This window comes from Protomyctophum bolini, assembly GCF_963924005.1.
Source record: "Protomyctophum bolini genome assembly, chromosome: 23".
In the NCBI taxonomy this organism is placed as follows: Eukaryota; Metazoa; Chordata; class Actinopteri; order Myctophiformes; family Myctophidae; genus Protomyctophum; species Protomyctophum bolini.
The window spans coordinates 7659880-7682956 of NC_137884.1; the positions used below are offsets into that span (position 1 = coordinate 7659880).

General features: G+C 41.6%; 2 protein-coding genes across 3 annotated transcripts in view; one reads left to right on the forward strand and one right to left on the reverse strand.

The window, feature by feature from the left end:
• gsap (gamma-secretase activating protein) overlaps positions 1-22160 on the forward strand; it is a 60164-nt gene extending 38004 nt beyond the window's left edge. Inside the window, exons 28-32 of one of the 2 annotated variants that reach the window (XR_013963533.1) lie at positions 478-597; positions 13940-14001; positions 20383-20494; positions 21291-21393; positions 21542-21560. Coding sequence is in view for 1 of the 2 variants with exons in the window: in XM_080757137.1 (XP_080613263.1) it covers positions 478-597; positions 13940-14001; positions 20383-20487; positions 21291-21393; positions 21542-21642 (491 nt within the window). In the remaining variant the exon portion in view is untranslated. Of the gene's footprint in view, positions 1-477; positions 598-13939; positions 14002-20382; positions 20495-21290; positions 21394-21541 lie in introns of both variants that reach the window. The other variant, XM_080757137.1, reaches the window with a different exon arrangement.
• Positions 5463-6927, reverse strand: LOC308310562 (C-X-C chemokine receptor type 2-like; the record flags this gene model as incomplete). Its single annotated transcript, XM_080756949.1, has 3 exons — positions 5463-5828; positions 6213-6386; positions 6523-6927. 3 exons carry the CDS (start codon positions 6925-6927, stop codon positions 5463-5465), a joined length of 945 nt encoding a protein of 314 aa, XP_080613075.1.
• Positions 22161-23077: the final 917 nt, after the last annotated feature.

Here is a 23077-nt window from a genome sequence, read left to right on the forward strand (position 1 = left end):
TTCCACAAAGCCTAAAAGCCAAAATGAACACAATTAAATCGTTAATTGCAATTATTTGTGATACAATGAATCGTCAATGTAAGTGTTGTAATCATGACAGCCCTATGCACACATATTCATGTACACAATGTTCTGTCATGATTTAGAAGACATTTTGTAGAATCTGGTCTTGGGTCTCAATTGACGATATTCAGACCCATTCATCCAAACAGAAAAGTCCTATCTGATTGTATTAAACAACGTCAAACTCACCAACGTTGCAGCAGTAGCTCATAACATGTCTACGGTGGACTTTTATGAAACAAAAACCTTACAGATTGAAAGAGGATAATTCAAGCTGCAATGTTGGTGACTTTGACGTTGTTACAATTCGATAGGACTTTTCTGTTTGGATTAATGGGCTGTCAATGGGAAGTTGCACCTGCTACGTCTGAATATCGTCTCCATGTGTGCACACACAAACACACACACACACAGGCTACCACACCCTGCTGGTGGCTCTGGGACTGCGCTGCCTCCCTCACCACACCTTCCTGCAGTACGTGGACCACGGCCTGCTGCAACTCACAGACACCTTCGTGTCACGCCTCATGACAGGTACAACTCACAGACACCTTCGTGTCACGCCTCATGACAGGTACAACTCACAGACACCTTCGTGTCATGCCTCATGACAGGTACAACTCACAGACACCTTCGTGTCATGCCTCATGACGGGTACAACTCACAGACACCTTCGTGTCACGCCTCATGACAGGTACAACTCACAGACACCTTCGTGTCACGCCTCATGACAGGTACAACTCACAGACACCTTCGTGTCACGCCTCATGACAGGTACAACTCACAGACACCTTCGTGTCACGCCTCATGACAGGTACTCACACCAGTGGTGGAAAAAGTACTCAGATGTTTTGCTTTTAAGTAAAAGTATCAATACTGCAGTGTAGAAATAGAAATACCCTGTTACAAGTAAAATTACGGAATTAAATAAATGTCTTTGAGTAAAAGTACCAATGTATTGGTATCAAAATGTACTTAAAGTACCAAAAGTAGAAAGTACTCATTATGCAGAATGTCCCATTTCAACTTTTCAAGTGTATGCAAATCTTTTGAAAATAGCTGATCTATAGCTTGTTTGGTGTGCTGTACTAAAATACATTTGCATGCACAAGGGCTGCCAAAGTAGGCTCTTCTAGTAGGTTTTTCTTGTTTTTTCGCCCCCTCTCTTTGAAGTTAGACTGAGCAAGCTCTAAACTGACTGGGCAACGGCCCGCGTGGCCCAATAGACCCTATGCCGGTGGTTCTTGCCTGGGGAATCGAACCGGGAACCTTCTGGCAACAAGTGCGCTCCTCTAACCTTTAGGCATACAAGGACTTGCACGTATAAACAGAATCAGTTTATAGGTGTAAAGCAGTGATTAATTTTCACCCCATCCATTGAGAGGATAGAGGTAGAGTGAGAGCAAAGGGGTAGAAAACATACAAGGTTTGCTGCACTGTTTTGTAGAGGTTGGTTGGTATAGTTCTACCTGCCAGTGTGATTGAGATTTCAGTTCCTTATTTATTGTTCTCAGTTCGCTTGTCAGCCGGAAAAGTCTTGTCGAATGATTTGTGGATTTGCCTTTCCAAGTTCCCTTTCTTTGCCATCGTTGCTGACGGAACAAATACATTTTGAATTCAACACAGAATATTCTCAAAACAAGTCAAGAAAACAGCACCATGCTATCGGAATATGTGAAATACAACAACGTTTTCAATAAGAATGTTAGTAATTCCTGCATGCATGAATACATGTATGAATGCTTATCACTCCAACAATATCCAACATACTAGTGTTGCGCGGACCGTTTCTTTTGCATAACCCGCCCATCTGTCCCGCCACGGGAGCCAGTCCGCACCAACCTGCCCCGCAATACAATATATTAATCAACAACCCGCCCTGCCCGTGGCCCACGAAAACAAAAAAACGACCGGCTTTTCAACAGCAAGTTCAGTTGCTTTCGAGAGAGAGAGGAGAGGGGAGGAGGCGCCTTTATTTTTCTTTTACATTTCTACCAAGATTTAGAGGAATATCTCATTTTAAACACTATAGGAAATGACCCAACCAGTCTGCCCTGCAGCCCAAAGTACTGGTCCTGCGGGCAACGGGTCGGCCCACGCATCACTACAACATACAGTATAGTAATAGTGTAACTGTACTGTTGAAATTGATATTGGCCGATACTGTACAGAAAAGGTGCAGCCTTATGCATTTTCAACCATGGTCATCACAATCTTAGCCAGAGGTGAGTAGGACATCCTCCCGGTAGGTGCTCCTCACTGGCAGGTGAGCCAGTAGGACACAACAGCAGTGGCAATACAGAAATGTGTGGGGATAGGAGGAATTAATTGACATATGACTACATTTGGAGAAAAATGATTCACATGGGTGGTCTGCATGCATGTTCAGAGAGAGTATTTGACTGCTCACCTACGTCACACCACCGGTTTGACTGATATGCCCATATATGGAGATCTCTGTATCTTGCAGTCCATGTCCCTTTTACTGCATGCCCACGAATTGAGATCTCCGACGTTAAATTATTTTGCTGAATCATTTGTGGGCCCACTTGCAATAATCCTCCCAGATCACCAGTGTGTCCTGATCCACAGGTTGGCAGCTCTATATCTGCCAGAATTTTGACATGTCAATGCCATCATCACAGATGAACAAACTTTTCTGTGCAGCAGCATTTGGCTGTGCATAGTCTCACGTTACCAGACTGTTGCCTCCGCGATTTCCAAACGCTTCATCATACAGTCTGGGCCAACGGAAGAGCTGTTATGAGTAAACTATAAAGCGGAAGTTGAGCCTCCTCGCCACTTCCGTTTCGTTTTTACAGTCGCGCACATTTATCCTAATATAAATAGGAAACATCTAAGCATATATACATAGCTTGTTGCTTAGCAGAAGAGGAAATAAAAAAATAAGCTCTAAAGATATTTTAAAATATATTTTCGTGAACGGAAATGGCAGCTTCCGTTACTCAGCTCATGGGGGCTATAGGTCCAGACTCTATATAGCATTCTGTTACTCAGCTCATGGGGCTATAGGTCCAGACTCTATATAGCATTCTGTTACTCAGCTCATGGGGCTATAGGCCAGACTCTATATAGCATTCTGTTACTCAGCTCATGGGGCTATAGGTCCAGACTCTATATAGCATTCTGTTACTCAGCTCATGGGGCTATAGGTCCAGACTCTATATAGCATTCTGTTACTCAGCTCATGGGGCTATAGGTCCAGACTCTATATAGCATTCTGTTACTCAGCTCATGGGGGCTATAGGTCCAGACTCTATATAGCATTCTGTTACTCAGCTCATGGGGCTATAGGTCCAGACTCTATATAGCATTCTGTTACTCAGCTCATGGGGCTATAGGTCCAGACTCTATATAGCATTCTGTTACTCAGCTCATGGGGCTATAGGTCCAGACTCTATATAGCATTCTGTTACTCAGCTCATGGGGGCTATAGGTCCAGACTCTATATAGCATTCTGTTACTCAGCTCATGTGGGCTATAGGTCCAGACTCTATATAGCATTCTGTTACTCAGCTCATGGGGCCTATAGGTCCAGACTCTATATAGCATTCTGTTACTCAGCTCATGGGGGCTATAGGTCCAGACTCTATATAGCATTCTGTTACTCAGCTCATGGGGGCTATAGGTCCAGACTCTATATAGCATTCTGTTACTCAGCTCATGGGGGCTATAGGTCCAGACTCTATATAGCATTCTGTTACTCAGCTCATGGGGGCTAGAGGTCCAGACTCTATATAGCATTCTGTTACTCAGCTCATGGGGGCTATAGGTCCAGACTCTACATAGCATTCTGTTACTCAGCTCATGGGGGCTATAGGTCCAGACTCTATATAGCATTCTGTTACTCAGCTCATGGGGCTATAGGTCCAGACTCTATATAGCATTCTGTTACTCAGCTCATGGGGGCTAGAGGTCCAGACTCTATATAGCATTCTGTTACTCAGCTCATGGGGGCTATAGGTCCAGACTCTACATAGCATTCTGTTACTCAGCTCATGGGGCTATAGGTCCAGACTCTATATAGCATTCTGTTACTCAGCTCATGGGGCTATAGGTCCAGACTCTATACAGCATTCTGTTACTCAGCTCATGGGGCTATAGGTCCAGACTCTATATAGCATTCTGTTACTCAGCTCATGGGGCTATAGGTCCAGACTATATAGCATTCTGTTACTCAGCTCATGGGGCTATAGGTCCAGACTCTATATAGCATTCTGTTACTCAGCTCATGGGGCTATAGGTCCAGACTCTATATAGCATTCTGTTACTCAGCTCATGGGGCTATAGGTCCAGACTCTATATAGCATTCTGTTACTCAGCTCATGGGGCTATAGGTCCAGACAATATACAGCATTCTGTTACTCAGCTCATGGGGCTATAGGTCCAGACTCTATATAGCATTCTGTTACTCAGCTCATGGGGCTATAGGTCCAGACTCTATATAGCATTCTGTTACTCAGCTCATGGGGGCTATAGGTCCAGACTCTATATAGCATTCTGTTACTCAGCTCATGGGGCTATAGGTCCAGACTCTATATAGCATTCTGTTACTCAGCTCATGGGGCTATAGGTCCAGACTATATAGCATTCCGTTACTCAGCTCATGGGGGCTATAGGCCAGACTCTATATAGCATTCGGAGATTGTGGAATAGTTGTCTGGCTACGCGAGACTAGGCTGTGCAGTCATTGTGAAAGACAGGCCAATGTGGCAACTCGGACTACGACTACCCACAATGCTGCTGCTGCTTCTGCTGTGATTTCTTTTGGAGGAAGTGTGCAGGCTCGTTTTTATATATGGTCAACTGTTCAGTAATTGAACACAGATTTGGATGTTTACCAGATAGCTCTACTTTGCCTTTCTCTTTAAATATCTTGTATTATTTTCTCGCTGGATTAACAGACCTATTCTAACAGGCCGATTCTAAAAGAAAACGCCTTCTAAATCGCGACCTAAATCTTCTGAAAAATGATACACCTGTTTGTATATATACAGTATATAGCAACAGCTAATGTTACACAAAAGTGTTCCCGGATTGAAAGGTTTAACAATGTATACTGTTCCAAGTGCACATTACGAAGGCACATTACAAACTTGAGACAACATGCCAAAAAAGAAGACAAACTAAATTAACAACAAACCTGTTTATCAATTATTACCCATTAACTATGATCAGACCGGATAGACAAAAATGGTGCCATCTTCTAATGAGCATTAGTGAGAATGTTACGTATATGAAGATATGTTGAACATGGGTCCTACAATATCTGTACTAAACAAACAAATGACTGAAATGGCACAAATAAGGTCTCTACTTCAATGTTCACGTTGTTGTACTTTATGTGCATTATGTCACAAAAACAAACCCTCACACCGTCACGTTGTGGGATGCGTCGTCTCCGTCCTCTCGTTTGTCCCCCGTCCTCCCCTCCGGCGCCCGGAAGCCAAGGCGTAGAAGAAGGGATGCAGGGAGCTGTTGAAGAAATAGAGGTACTCCACGACCTCCAGCTCGCGGAGAACCTCCAGCGTGCGCCGCGATCCCGCCCACGTGGCGAGCACGGTCAGCACGTGCACCGCGATGCCGGGGACGGAGCACACCAGGGCGGTGACCATGGTCAGGACGATGAGCCTGAACGTGCGCGAGGTGTTGAACAGCGCGGCTCGCTTCACTCCTCTGATGAGCTGGACGTAGAAGACCAGCAGCACCAGGTAGCCCAGCGCTCTGACGGAGGTGTAGACCACCTGCAAGAGAGGGATATTATGGGACGACCATGGCACATGTTTTACTTGAGCAAAAGTATCAAGGCTGCCATGCAGAAGTGCTCCGTTACAAGTAAAAGTCCTGTACTGTTGAAATACCTAAAATTTTGTTTTTCCATCACTGACTTAGGGATGGTTATTTCATTGCAGTGAGGGTTCTCACAAGGACAAGAGGCCTGTTCTGACCTCACTGCTCTAGCATTTAGTCACTGAGCGGCCTTGCACCTGCCTACATTTCGGACCATCTGCAGACCAGCTATTACTCAAAACATCAGATTTTGATTATCACGATTATTGCGTTAACCTCACAATTTTGTTGCCCAAAATAATTCTGACATGACATTTTAAATATCGTCACATGCCCACCTGCAGAAACACAGAGGTGTCAAAGTGACTGGAGCAGTGCGCTCCCAGACCCTCCTCTAAGTCCATTAGGAAGGCCACGGGCAGAGCTGAGACGAAGCCCACGAACCAGGGTGCCAGCAGCAGCATCTGCTCTCCTCTCTGACCCAGGACAGACCACTTCTGGGGATGCAGAACCTGTCGAATGAATACATTAAAAACGGATGGATACACATGTTGTTCGGAGACACAGTTGACCAGGCGTATCTATATTCTATAACAAAATCAATAAACCTTGGTAACCAATCAAGGCTACATGCCGCGAGTCCCATACCTTGAAGTACCTCTGTATGCTCATCAGCACCACGATGCTGAAGCCGGACGCCAGGAAGTAGAAGGAGAAATAGGCCTGGAGTTGACACAGTTCGTCCGTCAGCACCAACACATGGCTCCTCATGGCCACGGCCACCGGCAGGCCGAGCAGGAACAGCAGGTCGGCCACCGCCAGGCTGAAGAACAGCCGCCTGGTCAGGTTGGAGTGACGCAGGCGGCAGCTCAGTCTCACCAGGACCATGAGGTTCCCCGGGATGCCCAGGATGCAAGACACGGCGAGGGCCGAATAGACCAGAATGTCCTGCAGGACGGCGGCCGCGGGGTCGGACTCGTACTCTGTGGGAGGTGATGGCGTTCCTCCGTCAGAAGGCTGGAGAGTGGAGGCGTTGCCTGGGATCATGTCCATTAGGATTCACGATAGTTCTCCTCTGTTCCGTCCAGCTCAGCATTCACACCTGACTGTAAGGGAAGGCAGGTTTATTTATTTGCTTTTTCTCCCCAATGTGGTTGTTATGCCAATGAATTCCTCCCTGCGCATACATTTTGTGTGTTGTCACTGCTGGTGTATCCGACACGCACACCCGCCAGTGAGGAGCCGGCCCCGGGAGGACACAGAGCCCGCCCAACACTCTCTATACTGACGGGCTCCGCCACCATGTAGCCAAGGAGTGCCTACAGTGACGACCATCACCCTCCCTGCCTGGCTTCCCTCACCCGAATACCTAGAGACGCTCGACGAAGTTAGATGTGCCGCAACAGATTCTAGAACATTTCAACAACGAGACGACTTACATAAAAGCAAAAGACACATGGAAATGTCCTGTAGTAGGACCTTTGAATTCAGTATAAAAGGACAATTTGAATACAATACTAAATTAAATGAATAGAATTGTAGCAGACCTGGAGTTTTTGGGTAGTTGGTTCCAGATATTATGGTGCATAAAACCTGAACTGCTGTCAACTGTATCTACATTGTTGAGCGAGTTTCTCTCTTACTGTCTCGAAACAGAAAAGATATGGGCCAACGATGGTGCTTTCCTCACAATGACCACTATCTGCAGCAATGATGCATTACATCATGTCCGCGTTACACACACACACACACACACACACACACACGCACTGACGCACACACACACATGCACGCACACACGCACACACACACACACACACACACACACACACGCGCACTGACACATACACACATACACACACACACACACACACACACACACACACACACACACACACACACACACATACACACACTGAGCACAGCTTTAGTTTGAACACACCTCAGGGACCATATCTCTACTTAACAGTCACACAGCCACTGAAGCCTATATACAACACCGGCAGCCTGCGTCTGTGCATGTGTGTGTGTGTGTGTGTGTGTGTGTGCGTACACACTACTAGAGGACACAATGCAGGGCTACCAGAGGGCAAGCACAGCTGCAGGACTGTATTCCATGCTCCACCGAAGACGTCTCCCATTGTGTCTTCAGACATCTTTGACTCTTTGCTTCAAGACGAATCCATGGAGCGGTGCCCTGTAGGCCAGGTGCAGCCACTAAGCTGTGCCTAATGGTACACATCAGGGCACCCCTCCGTGGATTCGTCGATGATAAAGCGCAATACATACTGTACTCCTTCCTTCCGACATCGGGGTCCGGACAGGTTTAACAGTTTACAGTTTGGCGGAACATCTTGTGTGTCTAAACTACTTTTAAGCTAATGGAAAAAAATGTCCATTACATCCAATCCATCAGAATCATCTTTATTGTCACATCAGAGGTTGTTGTTGTTTGTTGTTTGCAGAAAGATTAAGTAAAAAGAGGAGGAGGAGAGAGCAAGCTTTTGGGGCATGTTTTGGTGATCTGCTTGACGTGGGACTGGAAGGATTGATACCTTTCATTGGTTCAATGTTTATAAAACCCACAGACACACTTAGCAAATACTTGCACTTTGAAAATATGACCGCTTTTGACCGAGGCTAAGTCATTGAATTTTTTCAAATTGATATATGGATTGTTCAGTTTGACCCACCAGTTTTGGAGATATGGCTTATAGACAGAAAGCAGCGAGTTGAGAAAGCTCTGGCATCTATTTCAGACATGCTGTGAAGAGTCTGCCTGTGCTATTAACCCCAGAGCGCCGCAGTCCCGCCCCCTTTCAGAAAAACGAGTGGCCCAGGAAATGAAACCCCAATGCATTCTCCCATCGGCACTTCTAATATAATTTATTTAAAGACGGTTACGCCGCGGACAAAGCCAACTCGGATCGTGACAAATCATGACAATGAACACAATCTTTTGGGCCGATCAAATAATTTATAAGACGAAAAACAAAACAGTGTTGTCTCCTGACTTTCTTTTCTTCTTTCTAACACTTGCCGCCATTGCCGTAGCCCTTCGGCAATTGCGCTTTTATAGTGCATTTGATCGATCGAGCCATAATGCTACTTACGTTAGCCGGTTAGCTAGCTGTGTTGTTAGCACAGCACTGGATCGTTCATCTTAGATCGTCGTCGCCATAAGAATCCATTCTATCGGCATGGATGCGATCTTGTAAACAAAGGTTGTCTTGGCAACGTAAAGCTGGCAGGGATAAGCCAACTTCCGGTTGAGGCAAAATGTGGCTTTTCAAAATAAGAGCTCAAATTTAAAAAATGCTGGCGTGAATTAGGTCCTAATTTCTCAATAAATGGTGGCAGTATAAGAGTTAACTCAGTTTTTCTCCTCTCCTGAACAGTTATAGTATTGCCGCCTCTCAAAAATAGTCACAAATGTTTCGAAATCAGCAAAAATAGCCAAATACAAGCTCACCTGTGAGCTTTGTAGAGCTGCGATTTTTGAGCAACATTCTTGTATAATGACGTACGTACGGCATTAATTTACAAATAAACTAAAACCCATACAGGCCTACAAGGTTTCTGGCCGACAGCAACAATAATACTACAGCTGGGTGCAATTTCTTACCAGCATAATAGTATAATATGACATGTCCTTGTCATTTGAAAGAGAGTGGATTGAACACTCATAAGGTTTGGAGACAGCAGGGAATATTTTAATGCACAGAGTGTCTGGGAGTCTTTCTGTAATGTTGCATCATAAAATAGAGGCAGTGGAATAATAATGGGTCCATCCAACACCTGCAGGGTACAGTCGCCTTGGGGTGCAAACCTTGCATGTCCAAAACCAGTGGTGGAAAGTAACTATTAGTACATGTACTTAAGTTGTACTTTACTTTAATAGAGGAAGAAATAGAGTCCGCAACACCGGTTTATTGATTCATCGTTTCGATCACTGGGATCTTCTTCAGGAATTACTTTATTTCCATGAATACTTTTACTTCTATACTTCAGTACATCTCGGATCCAAATAACTTTTACCTTTGGTACTATAACTACATTTTGATGCCAATACTTTTGCACATTTACTCAAGTAAATGTTGAATTCTGGACTTTTACTTGTAAGAGTATTTCTACTTTGCAGTATTGATACTTTTACTCATTAGAATGACTCTAGAACATGTATTATGTATTATTGTGAAAGATATCCACTGAATGGTAAATTATATATATATATTTTTTACATATTTCTTTTTACTACGAAGTCCTAGTAGTACAAAGTAGTAGTAAGGTTGAAATAAAAATTTTGCAAGTATAAATATATCCGGGTCTTACAGGGTTAAGTAAAAACTAAACTAAATCATTTACAGTAGTACTTTTTCCAGCCACTAGTATGACAAAGAAAAAAGAAAACTGAAATATGGACATACAAGGTTTCATCCCGACAGCAAAGAAAAGGATAAAAAAAAGTTCTGTCCCACTGAATGAAGCTGCCATGATCTTTTATTGCTGCAACGCTTCAAGCAGCACACTGCTCTTTTCCAGACAAATGAACAAGTAGCACAATAAAGTAGGAGACAATAAAGTTGAATGATACAGTAATAATAAAGAATAAAGAAGCCTATTAGAAGACAGTAAATTTAATATTTGCCCATTGAGCTGCCTTTACAGTGTGAGCCATTAGTTTGTTTATTTCTTTATTTGTAAGGATGCCATTAGCTGTGCCCTAAATCGCTGCTTCTCAAACCTTTTCATTTCAAGGACCCCCCAATTTATATGCATTAGGCCACAGACCGCCATTTGAATATAATTTTCTATCTCTGGGAGCTCCAATGTACTTTATAACATCCTAACACTGAAAGTGTACAAATGAACCCTATATTTCATGAATACGTTCATACATATTTCATGAATACCTTCATTTAACCCATTCTGACCGGGCACCCATTTTGGTGTTGGCATCATGTTATGCTTTAGCTATTGAAAAATAGCAGATCTACAAGCTCATATCGCGCCACCGAGTGGCGCGATACGAGCTTGTAGGTCTGCTATTTTTGAAAAATTCGAAGAACGACTGACATTTTTAGAATCTGATCTCAGGTCAGAATGGGTTAATCAGACCAGTGTGTGTCCCGTGGAAACCTCGTATGAATCTGATCTCAGGTCAGAATGGGTTAATGAATCCTCATTTTAAGGAAACATAATAAGACCAAGACAAAAACTGAGGCTGCTTGACATCATCCTACAAATCTGATATTCCAAAGGAATGTCTTGGATTTCTGTGTCAAATGAGTCCTTGGCAGTCGTAATCTTGTCCTTCACTCCTAATGAATCGTACAGTCCTCAATTCTGCCACCTCCAGCTCAGCCTCTTGTCTTTTCGTCAGTGCCACCGTTCCCAAACCGTACAGCATGGCCAGTCTCACTACTGTATTATACATCTGCCCTCTCACCCTAGCCTGGTACCCTTCTGCCACAAATCACTCCTGACACTTTCCTCCATCTGTTCCACCCTCACTTCTTCAACTCTCTTTCACACTCAATTATTTTTATCCCCCCTTTTATTGTTTTGCAAAGTGTCATGGGATTTTTCTTTAAAATCTTGAAAAAATTGTTTTCACTGAGATACCGATAATTAGGACCTTAAACAGTACACTAGTTCCATTAATCCAAGTCGGAACACAACCGATCAACCGGTAAAATGAAACGGCTGCCGTGTTATGTGGTCAGATGGGTGGGCCATGAACACTTATGAGATATTCAATACATAATGTATAATAACATTGATAATGTTCAGATCTTTGCATTCAGATTTAGTCTCGTAATATATATATATATATATATATATATATATATATATATATATATATATATATTATTTTTTTTGACTGCTCCTTGGTAGTTCTCTCTCTCTCTCTGTTTCCTTTGGCTCGCCCTATTGCTCTCCCACTAGCTGTCTATCTCTCTATCTACTGTATGTCTTAGGCTGTCTGTATCTCTCCCCATATTACATGGTGACGGCATCAGAGAGAGAACATAATATAAGATTTATAGAGAATATACAGTATATGTCTCAAACCTACAGCAGTACAGTATGTGAGGCCGGGAGCCAGCTGGACAGTATTGTGTGGTTGGCAGCTACATTTCCATGTTATAGACCACCGACATTATATGTATTTTTTTTGGCCACAAATATAAAAGAAATAGCAGATATACGCTTGCTATTATGACACGTTGAGAGCGTGTCAATCAGATTTTTTTGAATAGACGCTGGGGGAAAAGATTATACATGTAGGTCGCACCTCAAAAGCAACACATTTCTACTGTTCTTTTTGTTTGCATGATCTATAATATATTATATTGTCTGATATTATATTACATTAAAAAAAGAAAACTCCATTAATATCTTTATTAGAAGTTAGGCATCTCAATATAGTGTCATTTCAATCACATCATACCTCATTCATATCCAGGTACACATATAATGACAGCTTACTGGTAACCATTCACATTGATTTGTCTTGCCCACTCCCTTACATTTTTGTTTAAAGCTTCAGATAGTAAAATAAATATATATTTTCCCAATTTGGTAATAATTTGGTAATAATCCAATTCCCAGTCCCCCTGCTTCTCTGAGTGGTCCATCCCCACTAATCCCCACAGTAGGTCATTGGGAGGGTGAAGCTGGTCAAGAGTCTCCTCCGATACCCGGGCCGTCAAGCCACCAGCTTCTTTTCACCTGACGGTTAAGAGCTTCACTAGGCGGGCGTAACGCATGTGGAGGAACACGCTATCCCCCCCAGTTCTTCTCCCCCCTGAACAGGCGCCCTGACCATTTGTACAGATCATCAATGCACAATTACTATGCATTTTGAGAGGGTCTGTGAAACAAGAAATGTAACTCTTTTGTAAGGGATCGCATTCTGATTTGTCAACACGCCCGAAATAGCTGCTTTCTCCTGCCATGATTAGACTGTCTCATTATAGATGAGGAAACTTCCTTCCGCCTTTAAACACAGAACTAACTATTGGATATCGTCTCCGTCGGGTGGATGTCCAAAAACTTCTTATGTTTAAAAAATAGCAGACATAGTACATACATACAGAATAAAAAGAGCATGATGAACACATTTTCAAATATTCATTCTGCATTCAGTAAATAGAATGCAGTAGAAAAAGGCAATAGCTATAAGTTAAAAAAGGCATGAGTTAAAAGTACAACACCAAAAAAGCAAAGCAGATACGTTAACTGACCAACCCCCTCCCTCCTCATCTCCCCCCCACGGCCCCAGATAAGAGGTTTCCGCCCGACAGCGTGAATATTTTGATTAATATACTGTGTGTGGAGATGAAAGATGCCTTTTAAACAGTGTGGAGGGAAGTATGGAGGAAGTTTATGACTTTGAAGTGAGATGGTTTATGCAGCATTTCCCCTCCCCTGGGGTGTTTAGGATCTATGAAGAATGAAATATCTATCAGTCTAAAAATACACTGTAAATCGGGATGCGAGTGTCAGTCAGTCAGTGTGTGTGTGTACAGTATGTGGGAAATTAAACCTTTAAATCCAAATGCACACACACACACACACACACACACACACACACACACACACACACACACACACACACACACACACACTCCCGCACGTAACCTTCATGTTATAAATGTTTTTTCCTTTATTGGTCACCTACTGTTGACCACCAGGTTTTCACCACCACACACAAATACATGCAAATGTGTCAAACATAACCATCTCACTTCCCAGCTTGCACGCCTATAGTGAGAACCTGCAGAGGGGAGCCATTCCACATGCAAAATCTCACATTTCTATCTCCATTTCACCTTCAAAGTGTTTGCTAATTAATTCACACACACGAGTTCAAAGAGAACACACGCAAAGATGATTTATTTCTGTCATTAAAGTGTCATTTGTTCTCTCTCTATCCCTATACCCCTCTCTCTTTCTTCCCCCATCCCTCCATTTCCCACTTCTTTCTTTGTCTTCATCCCTTTTCCTCTACCACTTGTATGTTCTCTCTCTTCCTCCCCTCCTCCTCCTCTCTGCTCAGATCTGGACAACAGTGATGCCAATGAGAAACTGAAGTTCAGCATTCTGAAGAGGCTACCTGAGGTCAGTGGTGGAAAGTGAATCCACAAGAAAGTACGCACATCTCTTAAATATTTCAGGTGCTGAACAAAAAGATACGTACAGGAAAAGGAGATGTAGTCCCCACACTGTTTAGCAGATCCCAAGGTATTTTAATTTAAGTTAGGATGACAAACTTTTGACCCCAAATGGTCGATTAGACCTTCATCAGATTGTCTGTCCTGATGAAGGTCGTCCGAATAAACCTAATAAAGAGCAACATTTTGGCAAAACGCTTGAACGAGAAAACAAACAAAAAACAGCCTTGCTTGTAGATCAGCTACTTTTCTAATTGTCGCACAAAGAAGTATGTAGGGCTAATGGTTAATGACATTTTTATTTCCAAATGGAAACCTGACATCACGCACCCAAACCAACACAAGGCCCAGCCTGCTCAATCATGGTGTCACCCAAAAAAAACACACATGAAAATAAATGGTTACATTAACATCATCCAATGACATTAATCAAACATTAACTTTCCCATAGTAAATAACAACACAATAACCCAATAAAACAACAATAATGATTGATCTAGTGTGCCTAGAGGCATGCTGGGAAATTCCCCTAAGCCACTGACAGCCCAATAACACTATAATAATATTCATTCATAGATTCATTGTCCATAGATGAAATGTACTATACAATCATAATCACATTTGATAAACTACATATATCTTTATTGATCGAAAGTATCATCCCTGTCAGGCAGAAACCTCATATATCCATGATTCCCCCCCCCCCCCCCCCCCCCCCCCCCTGCACTGCAACGTGTTCCATGTGATCTTGTAGATCAGCTATCTCTGAAAACAATTTAGTGAAGGTGAAAGTGGAAAGTTTATCTGTGGGGTTTATGAATTTTGAACCAATGAAAAGTATATCAATAAGAGCTTGTGACTAAATAATTAATACATTGGATCAGAAAATAAGTGAAATACAATTGTATGCTATATGTAGTAGGGGGTCCCTGCTTCATCTCTCTCGCTCTCTCTCTCAGCTAAGGGGTCCTTGGCCTGAAGAAATTGTATTGCAGATCAATAGATATAGATATAGATTTCATAGATGGTGTAAGAGTAATAGATAGTGTAAGAGTAAAACTAAGCCATGGTATATTGTTCTATGACCAGTGTTTATTATTAGAGTTCCCGCTAGGGGCGCTGTGGTGAAACAAAGGGAGAGCGAGGGAACAAAGTGTCCTTTGATTAATTCATTCCATTGTTTGTCTGTGTTGGACTGTTTAGTTATATTTACCTGAGAGAGTAAAAGTTAGAGGAGAACCTAAAGTTACAATAGTTTCATAGACTTGTTTGACAGCACTATCATCAGTGTTGATGATAATTTACATTTTTTCCAGATCCCCCCCCCCCCCCACAAATCAGGATACAAGTGGTTAATGTGAATATAAGAAAATAAATAGTCTCCCCCCTCTAGTAACTTTAATGCCATATCAGCCATTATGAGCACAAATATCCATTGTATTTGAATCCCTCCCAGGCCAAACACTGAACAACATCCAATTTAGCTCATTATTACTCGCTCCACCAAATTCCCCATGTTAATTTCTAAAAGGTCCTACACCTACACCATGAATTTCAACTTTTCCCATTAGTTTGTGTTTTTTGGGCTCCCCTATGTGCTTTCTATCCCCACACAGAGAGAGAGAGAGAGAGAGAGAGAGAGGAAAAAACACATGCCCAGTTGGGCCAGTGTTAGAAAATACAAGGTAGAACTTCAATGCTGTCCCACAAAAAAACACTTTCCTGTTATGTACCGTAGAGCACTCTATTGTGCTCCAGTTTCTTCTGCTTTTGCAGTGAGCTCTGAGCCAACTCTTTATTCTGTCTGGCATTAGATTCTGTATCTGTCAGTGACTCTCACAGGAGTGGCTTGTTTGTCCACCATTGTTCAAAGTCTTGCTCAACGTTTGCATCTATGCTGGGCGAAGCGGGCGGTACCCCCCAGGGTCCCGTCTGTTTGACGGGTTGTCAAAGTGATGAATATAAGTCCTCCTCGCCCCTTCCTGTCCTAATCACATCCAACAATCACTCATGGCCTTTCCACGTGATGTATTTCAGTGCTTCATTGACGCTGTCCCCTTTTCAGATTCGACCAGATGTAATATAATGTTTGTGTGGTTCTACGGTTAATGTCAAAACACTGATGAGTTGAGTCGACAGTGTTCCACACCAAACTGTAGATATATAAATATACTTGGATATCTTGTTGGCCACTGTTGTGGTTCATTGGAGTAATGTGGTCATCACGGCGGCCATATTTAGTGGGGATTATTGAAGCAGATTTAATTGATATAGGCAGGATATGTGGTTAAATAACTAATTCGGGTTATCATACCAAAAATACTAAAAATAAACCTCATATCTTCAAAACTGTTACTTTTCCGGATTCAAATTAAAAAACTGCATGACGTTCATGGCCCCACTGGCCAATGTCTACAGATAATTCGATACTTCTTAATTAATAGAGAATTTAATAGAGAATTTCAAAAGGCCTGCCATAATTGGCAATTCATGGGCAAATCAGTGGGAAATCCTAATCTTTTCATGGAGAAAGTTAGCTCTGTTCCATAACCTTCCTGCTGCGCCCTCTACTGATATTGCCCAGCGAACTGCCTCATAGAGAATATTTTTCCTCCGGTGGAAAAAAATCCCTTTCTGGCCAAAAAGTACCGTTTATACGTGTGGTGGGGGGCTCAGAGTGCTTTCACTAAGGAAAGTAGGCTTTCTATTGACACAACCCGTGTTTGTATTGGTGAGTAGGTCAAACGTTTGTGAGATTTCCACTAAAGAGGAGAGGCTGGTCTGATTTCGATTTGAGATTTAAACTGGTAAGTCGCATAGCCTTACTGCAGGGCAGAAATTCGCAGAATCGAAGCAGGAAGGCTATGGAACAGAGCTAGGAGAAAGTGTGACATTTGCCAGGTTGTGAAATGGTGTCATTTCAAACAAAGGTACAGGCCAGAATATAGGGGTGGAAACTGAGTTTTCAGGGAACTTTCAGGGAAAGATCAGGGAAGTGTGAAGAGTTTTGTTCCGCACACTCTACAACTTCCTCAGTGGTAGAATAAAGGTATGGCTTTGTCATAGCGCCACCTAAATTTCAAAAACATGGGCTATAACCCATCGTTTTTGTCATTTCGTCATTTTTTTCAAATCCTCAAAAATGATGAAAAACGGCGCGCTATAGTATGCCGTACGATATGGGCTATAGCCCATGGTCCAAAATGAAGAGAAACGAGGCTAACTTTTTTTTTCAAAATTTCAAAAACATGGGCTATAACCCATCGTTTTTGTCATTTCGTCATTTTTTTCAAATCCTCAAAAATGATGAAAAACGGCGCGCTATAGTATGCCGTACGATATGGGCTATAGCCCATGGTCCAAAATGATGAGAAACGAGGCTAACTTTTTTTTCAAAATTTCAAAAAACATGGGCTATAACCCATCGTTTTTGTCATTTTGTCATTTTTTTCAAATCCTGAAAAATGATGAAAAACGGCGCGCTATAGTATGCCGTACGATATGGGCTATAGCCCATGGTCCAAAATGATGAGAAACGAGGCTAACTTTTTTTTCAAAATTTCAAAAAACATGGGCTATAACCCATCGTTTTTGTCATTTCGTCATTTTTTTCAAATCGTCAAAAATGATGAAAAACGGCGCGCTATAGTATGCCGTACGATATGGGCTATAGCCCATGGTCCAAAATGATGAGAAACGAGGCTAACTTTTTTTTCAAAATTTCAAAAAACATGGGCTATAACCCATCGTTTTTGTCATTTCGTCATTTTTTTCAAATCCTCAAAAATTATGAAAAACGGCGCGCTATAGTATGCCGTACGATATGGGCTATAGCCCATGGTCCAAAATGATGAGAAACGAGGCTAACTTTTTTTTTCAAAATTTCAAAAAACATGGGCTATAACCCATCGTTTTTGTCATTTTGTCATTTTTTTCAAATCCTGAAAAATGATGAAAAACGGCGCGCTATAGTATGCCGTACGATATGGGCTATAGCCCATGGTCCAAAATGATGAGAAACGAGGCTAACTTTTTTTTCAAAATTTCAAAAAACATGGGCTATAACCCATCGTTTTTGTCATTTCGTCATTTTTTTCAAATCGTCAAAAATGATGAAAAACGGCGCGCTATAGTATGCCGTACGATATGGGCTATAGCCCATGGTCCAAAATGATGAGAAACGAGGCTAACTTTTTTTTTCAAAATTTCAAAAAACATGGGCTATAACCCATCGTTTTTGTCATTTCGTAATTTTTTTCAAATCCTCAAAAATGATGAAAAACGGCGCGCTATAGTATGCCGTACAATATGGGCTATAGCCCATGGTCCAAAATGATGAGAAACGAGGCTAACTTTTTTTTTCAAAATTTCAAAAAACATGGGCTATAACCCATCGTTTTTGTCATTTCGTCATTTTTTTCAAATCCTCAAAAATGATGAAAAACGGCGCGCTATAGTATGCCGTACGATATGGGCTATAGCCCATGGTCCAAAATGATGAGAAACGAGGCTAACTTTTTTTTTCAAAATTTCAAAAAACATGGGCTATAACCCATCGTTTTTGTCATTTCGTCATTTTTTTCAAATCCTCAAAAATGATGAAAAATGGCGCACTATAGTATGCCGTACGACATGGGCTATAGCCCATGGTCCAAAATGATGAGAAACGAGGCTAACTTTTTTTTCTTCAAAATTTCAAAAAACATGGGCTATAACCCATCGTTTTTGTCATTTCGTCATTTTTTTCAAATCCTCAAAAATGATGAAAAACGGCGTGCTATAGTATGCCGTACGATATGGGCTATAGCCCATGGTCCAAAATGATGAGAAACGAGGCTAACTTTTTTTTCCAAAATTTCAAAAAACATGGGCTATAACCCATCGTTTTTGTCATTTTGTCATTTTTTTCAAATCCTCAAAAATGATGAAAAACGGCGCGCTATAGTATGCCGTACGATATGGGCTATAGCCCATGGTCCAAAATGATGAGAAACGAGGCTAACTTTTTTTTTCAAAATTTCAAAAAACATGGGCTATAACCCATCGTTTTTGTCATTTCGTCATTTTTTTCAAATCCTCAAAAATGATGAAAAACGGCGTGCTATAGTATGCCGTACGATATGGGCTATAGCCCATGGTCCAAAATGATGAGAAACGAGGCTAACTTTTTTTTTCAAATTTTCAAAAAACATGGGCTATAACCCATCGTTTTTGTCATTTCGTCATTTTTTTCAAATCCTCAAAAATGATGAAAAACGGCGCGCTATAGTATGCCGTACGATATGGGCTATAGCCCATGGTCCAAAATGATGAGAAACGAGGCTAACTTTTTTTTTTCAAAATTTCAAAAAACATGGGCTATAACCCATCGTTTTTGTCATTTTGTCATTTTTTTCAAATCCTCAAAAATGATGAAAAACGGCGTGCTATAGTATGCCGTACGATATGGGCTATAGCCCATGGTCCAAAATGATGAGAAACGAGGCTAACTTTTTTTTTCAAATTTTCAAAAAACATGGGCTATAACCCATCGTTTTTGTCATTTCGTCATTTTTTTCAAATCCTCAAAAATGATGAAAAACGGCGCGCTATAGTATGCCGTACGATATGGGCTATAGCCCATGGTCCAAAATGATGAGAAACGAGGCTAACTTTTTTTTTCAAAATTTCAAAAAACATGGGCTATAACCCATCGTTTTTGTCATTTTGTCATTTTTTTCAAATCCTCAAAAATGATGAAAAACGGCGCGCTATAGTATGCCGTACGATATGGGCTATAGCCCATGGTCCAAAATGATGAGAAACGAGGCTAACTTTTTTTTTCAAAATTTCAAAAAACATGGGCTATAACCCATCGTTTTTGTCATTTCGTCATTTTTTTCAAATCCTCCAAAATGATGAAAAACGGCGTGCTATAGTATGCCGTACGATATGGGCTAAAGCCCATGGTCCAAAATGATGAGAAACGAGGCTAACTTTTTTTTTCAAAATTTCAAAAAACATGGGCTATAACCCATCGTTTTTGTCATTTTGTCATTTTTTTCAAATCCTCAAAAATGATGAAAAACGGCGCGCTATACGTACTACAATGTTTGCAAGTGAAATGGGATAGCAGTGCATACCTGTGTCCTGACGTCACTCGCTCATCCCCTGGTTTGTGGAAGTAATTTCTCTGTGGAGAATAACATATTGGCCATCTTAAAATCGTCTCGTATAAGAATTGTGGTAGGTGTCTCTGTATCGCCAGTCAGTCGCTCATATTTGTTACAGTCAGAGTGTGTGTGTGTGTGTGTGTGTGTGTGTGTGTGTGTGTGTGTGTGTACTGTAGACTATGGGACAGAAAGTGTACCAGTTGTGGGACCATCCTGTCAGTTCGGCTTTCATCTCAAGGGATTACGTCAGAATGCTGCTGGAGAAACGGAACAGGAATAAGGTATGATGTAAGTGAGTAAAAAGACTGACTCACTCCAAAGTGAGTCAGTCTTTTTGTCGACGACTGATCAGGTCATTGTAAAATATTATCAGAATCTATGAAGATCAGATTGAGCTAGCTTGTATGTCTGCAATTTTTTTCTGCTTTTGCCCATGAAGAAGTAGGGCATTCATTTACATAAAAAACTAAATGGAGATACAAGGCTTCAGCCTGACGGCAACGATATCTAAAAGATACGAGTTATGCCGGCACCTTGTTGTGAGGTTTTTGATCGACTATTTTTGGTATTTGATTTACTTTTTGTGTTTTTTCGTAAATTAATGCCATAATGTGATTGCACTACAGCGTCGCGCAAAAACATCTGCAGACCTTTTTCGAGCTTGCAGATCTGCCACTTTTGATAATTTTGAATTTTAATCTTGAAAAGTGGACATACTGAATTTTCCACCTGACATCGACAATATCGTTGTTCGTCGGGGGAAATGTCCGAAACCTTTACTTTTCAGAATTCAACTTCTAAAATAGCAAAACAATAGCAGATCTGTGAGCGCAAAACACGTCTCAATTTGAGGTTTTAGATCTGCTATTCTTTGCTACTCATGTGTGACACTATAGTGTGTAAGCGTATGTGTACTGTACTGTACTCTCTCCAGAAAGTACTGTCTCCACACTTGCATCGATTACGGGTAAATGTTTTAAATTAGTTAAATTAACCAGGACCAGTTAGAACCAGGACAAGGTTATGAGAGTCGATCCTCAGTCCAGAATGCAGTGTGTTTAACCTGTGTGTGTGTGTTCTCCAGGGTTCTGCATTAGCAGGAAGAGACAAACCGGGATTCAGACGGGGAGACGGGTTCCTTCCTCTGAGCTACCTAACCAAGATCCTCACTGACGTGGAGGAGCAAGGTAGCGTGTGTGTGTGTGTGTGTGTGTGTGTGTGTGTGTGTGGGTGTGTGTGTGTGTGTGTGTGTGCTGCTATACTACTTGTCGATTGTCATTTTCCTGCTTGGTTTTGGTTGGGGTTAAATATATTGTCTGTCTCTTTCTCTGTCAGCGTTGAACCCATTTGAGGAGCAGGAAAACGTAGATGCCAGCTTTGTGGAGGAGGTGGCTCTGAAACAGACTCTCATCCTCCTGGGATATGAAGAGAAATGATGGATGTATGGATGGACAGAAGAACGGAGGGTATTAACACCCTGAGCACACAGGACGAAGTTCTCTGCCTTTTCAATTACTAACGCCCAGGACGAAGATTGATCAAAAGGACGGAGATGATTGAAACCGATCGCATCACTCCACAGGCTGGGAGCGTCTGTTGCACAACAGTGGGACGTCATCGAAAATGTTCCCCCCGTTTAGCCGAAAATCTTAAAATGTTAAAAACTCTTGATCTAAATCATTCCGTCCAATTCTAAGCAAAGATTGTGTGTTAGACGGCCCACCGCGGTCCCGTCGCTAGTCGCGGTAGAATTAATCATACCTCCCGTTGTTGTCGATCGCCTCTAGAGTGTTTTGGCTACATCTAGCTGCTTCAGCCACATCTGGGATAACATCCGGTCCGTCTGTAAAAGTGCTCCGCTGCTATAAATCGCTGCAGGGTGCTATGATTTAACTTAATGGATTAAATCTGCGTGTTCGGGGTGTTAATCTGAGGTGGACAGTAACAATGTACTTTTTTATCCCCCCCCCCCTTACAAAACATATATTGAATTAACGACTTTTTTTCTTCCAATATTTTTTTTTTTTTCATTTTTCACATGAAATTTGAAAAACCTATAACATAATTTATATAACAGACGACATTTAACCCTACCACAATACAGTACACACATCCAAAGTACAATTACTTGAAGTGAAGTGAAGTACAGATACAATCAAGTAAAGTACTTTGTTACTGTCCACCATGGCACACAATGATGTAAAGGGAAAGAAAAATCCACATAATCATCATGATCACATAAACTTTATGTGATCATGATGATTATGTGGATTTTTCTGCTTCTGTGCCTGAATTTAAATGATCCTTTATGTCATAAAGGATCATTTAAATTCAGGCACAGAAGCAGAAAAGCTTTGCTGTCGAGACCATTTAGGACCCCGTAGGAAACGTTAAAGGGAACCATTAACGGGAACCATTAACACATTAAGGATGGGAACCCCTTTTTGGGTTTTACCTTTCCAGTCGGGGAACCCATTTTTGGGTTGTAGTTGTACAATGTACAATATAGCGCACACAAACAACCCTAGGTACCTTTTGAGTAGAAAGACCAAGGGCCATGTAAGGAGTCTAGATGTTTGTTTGTGGATCATATTTCTTGATGACTTCTGTGTTCTCTAAACTCTCAGGACCAAGTTCAGGGAAATGTCTCTTTCCCAAATAAAAACTTTAAAAAAGGTTGATATTTGTGTGATGTCTTTGTCTGGGCCAGTATGTTTATTTGCTTTAAAAATGTTGAAAGTTATTTTCTTTTTTTTTTAAACATTTTTTTATCCCACAATTATCCCACAAAAAAAAGGTGAAAATCGATAAAAAAACTATAACCCATCGTTTATTATTTCCGCAATTTCCGCAATTCCACAATTTCCATTT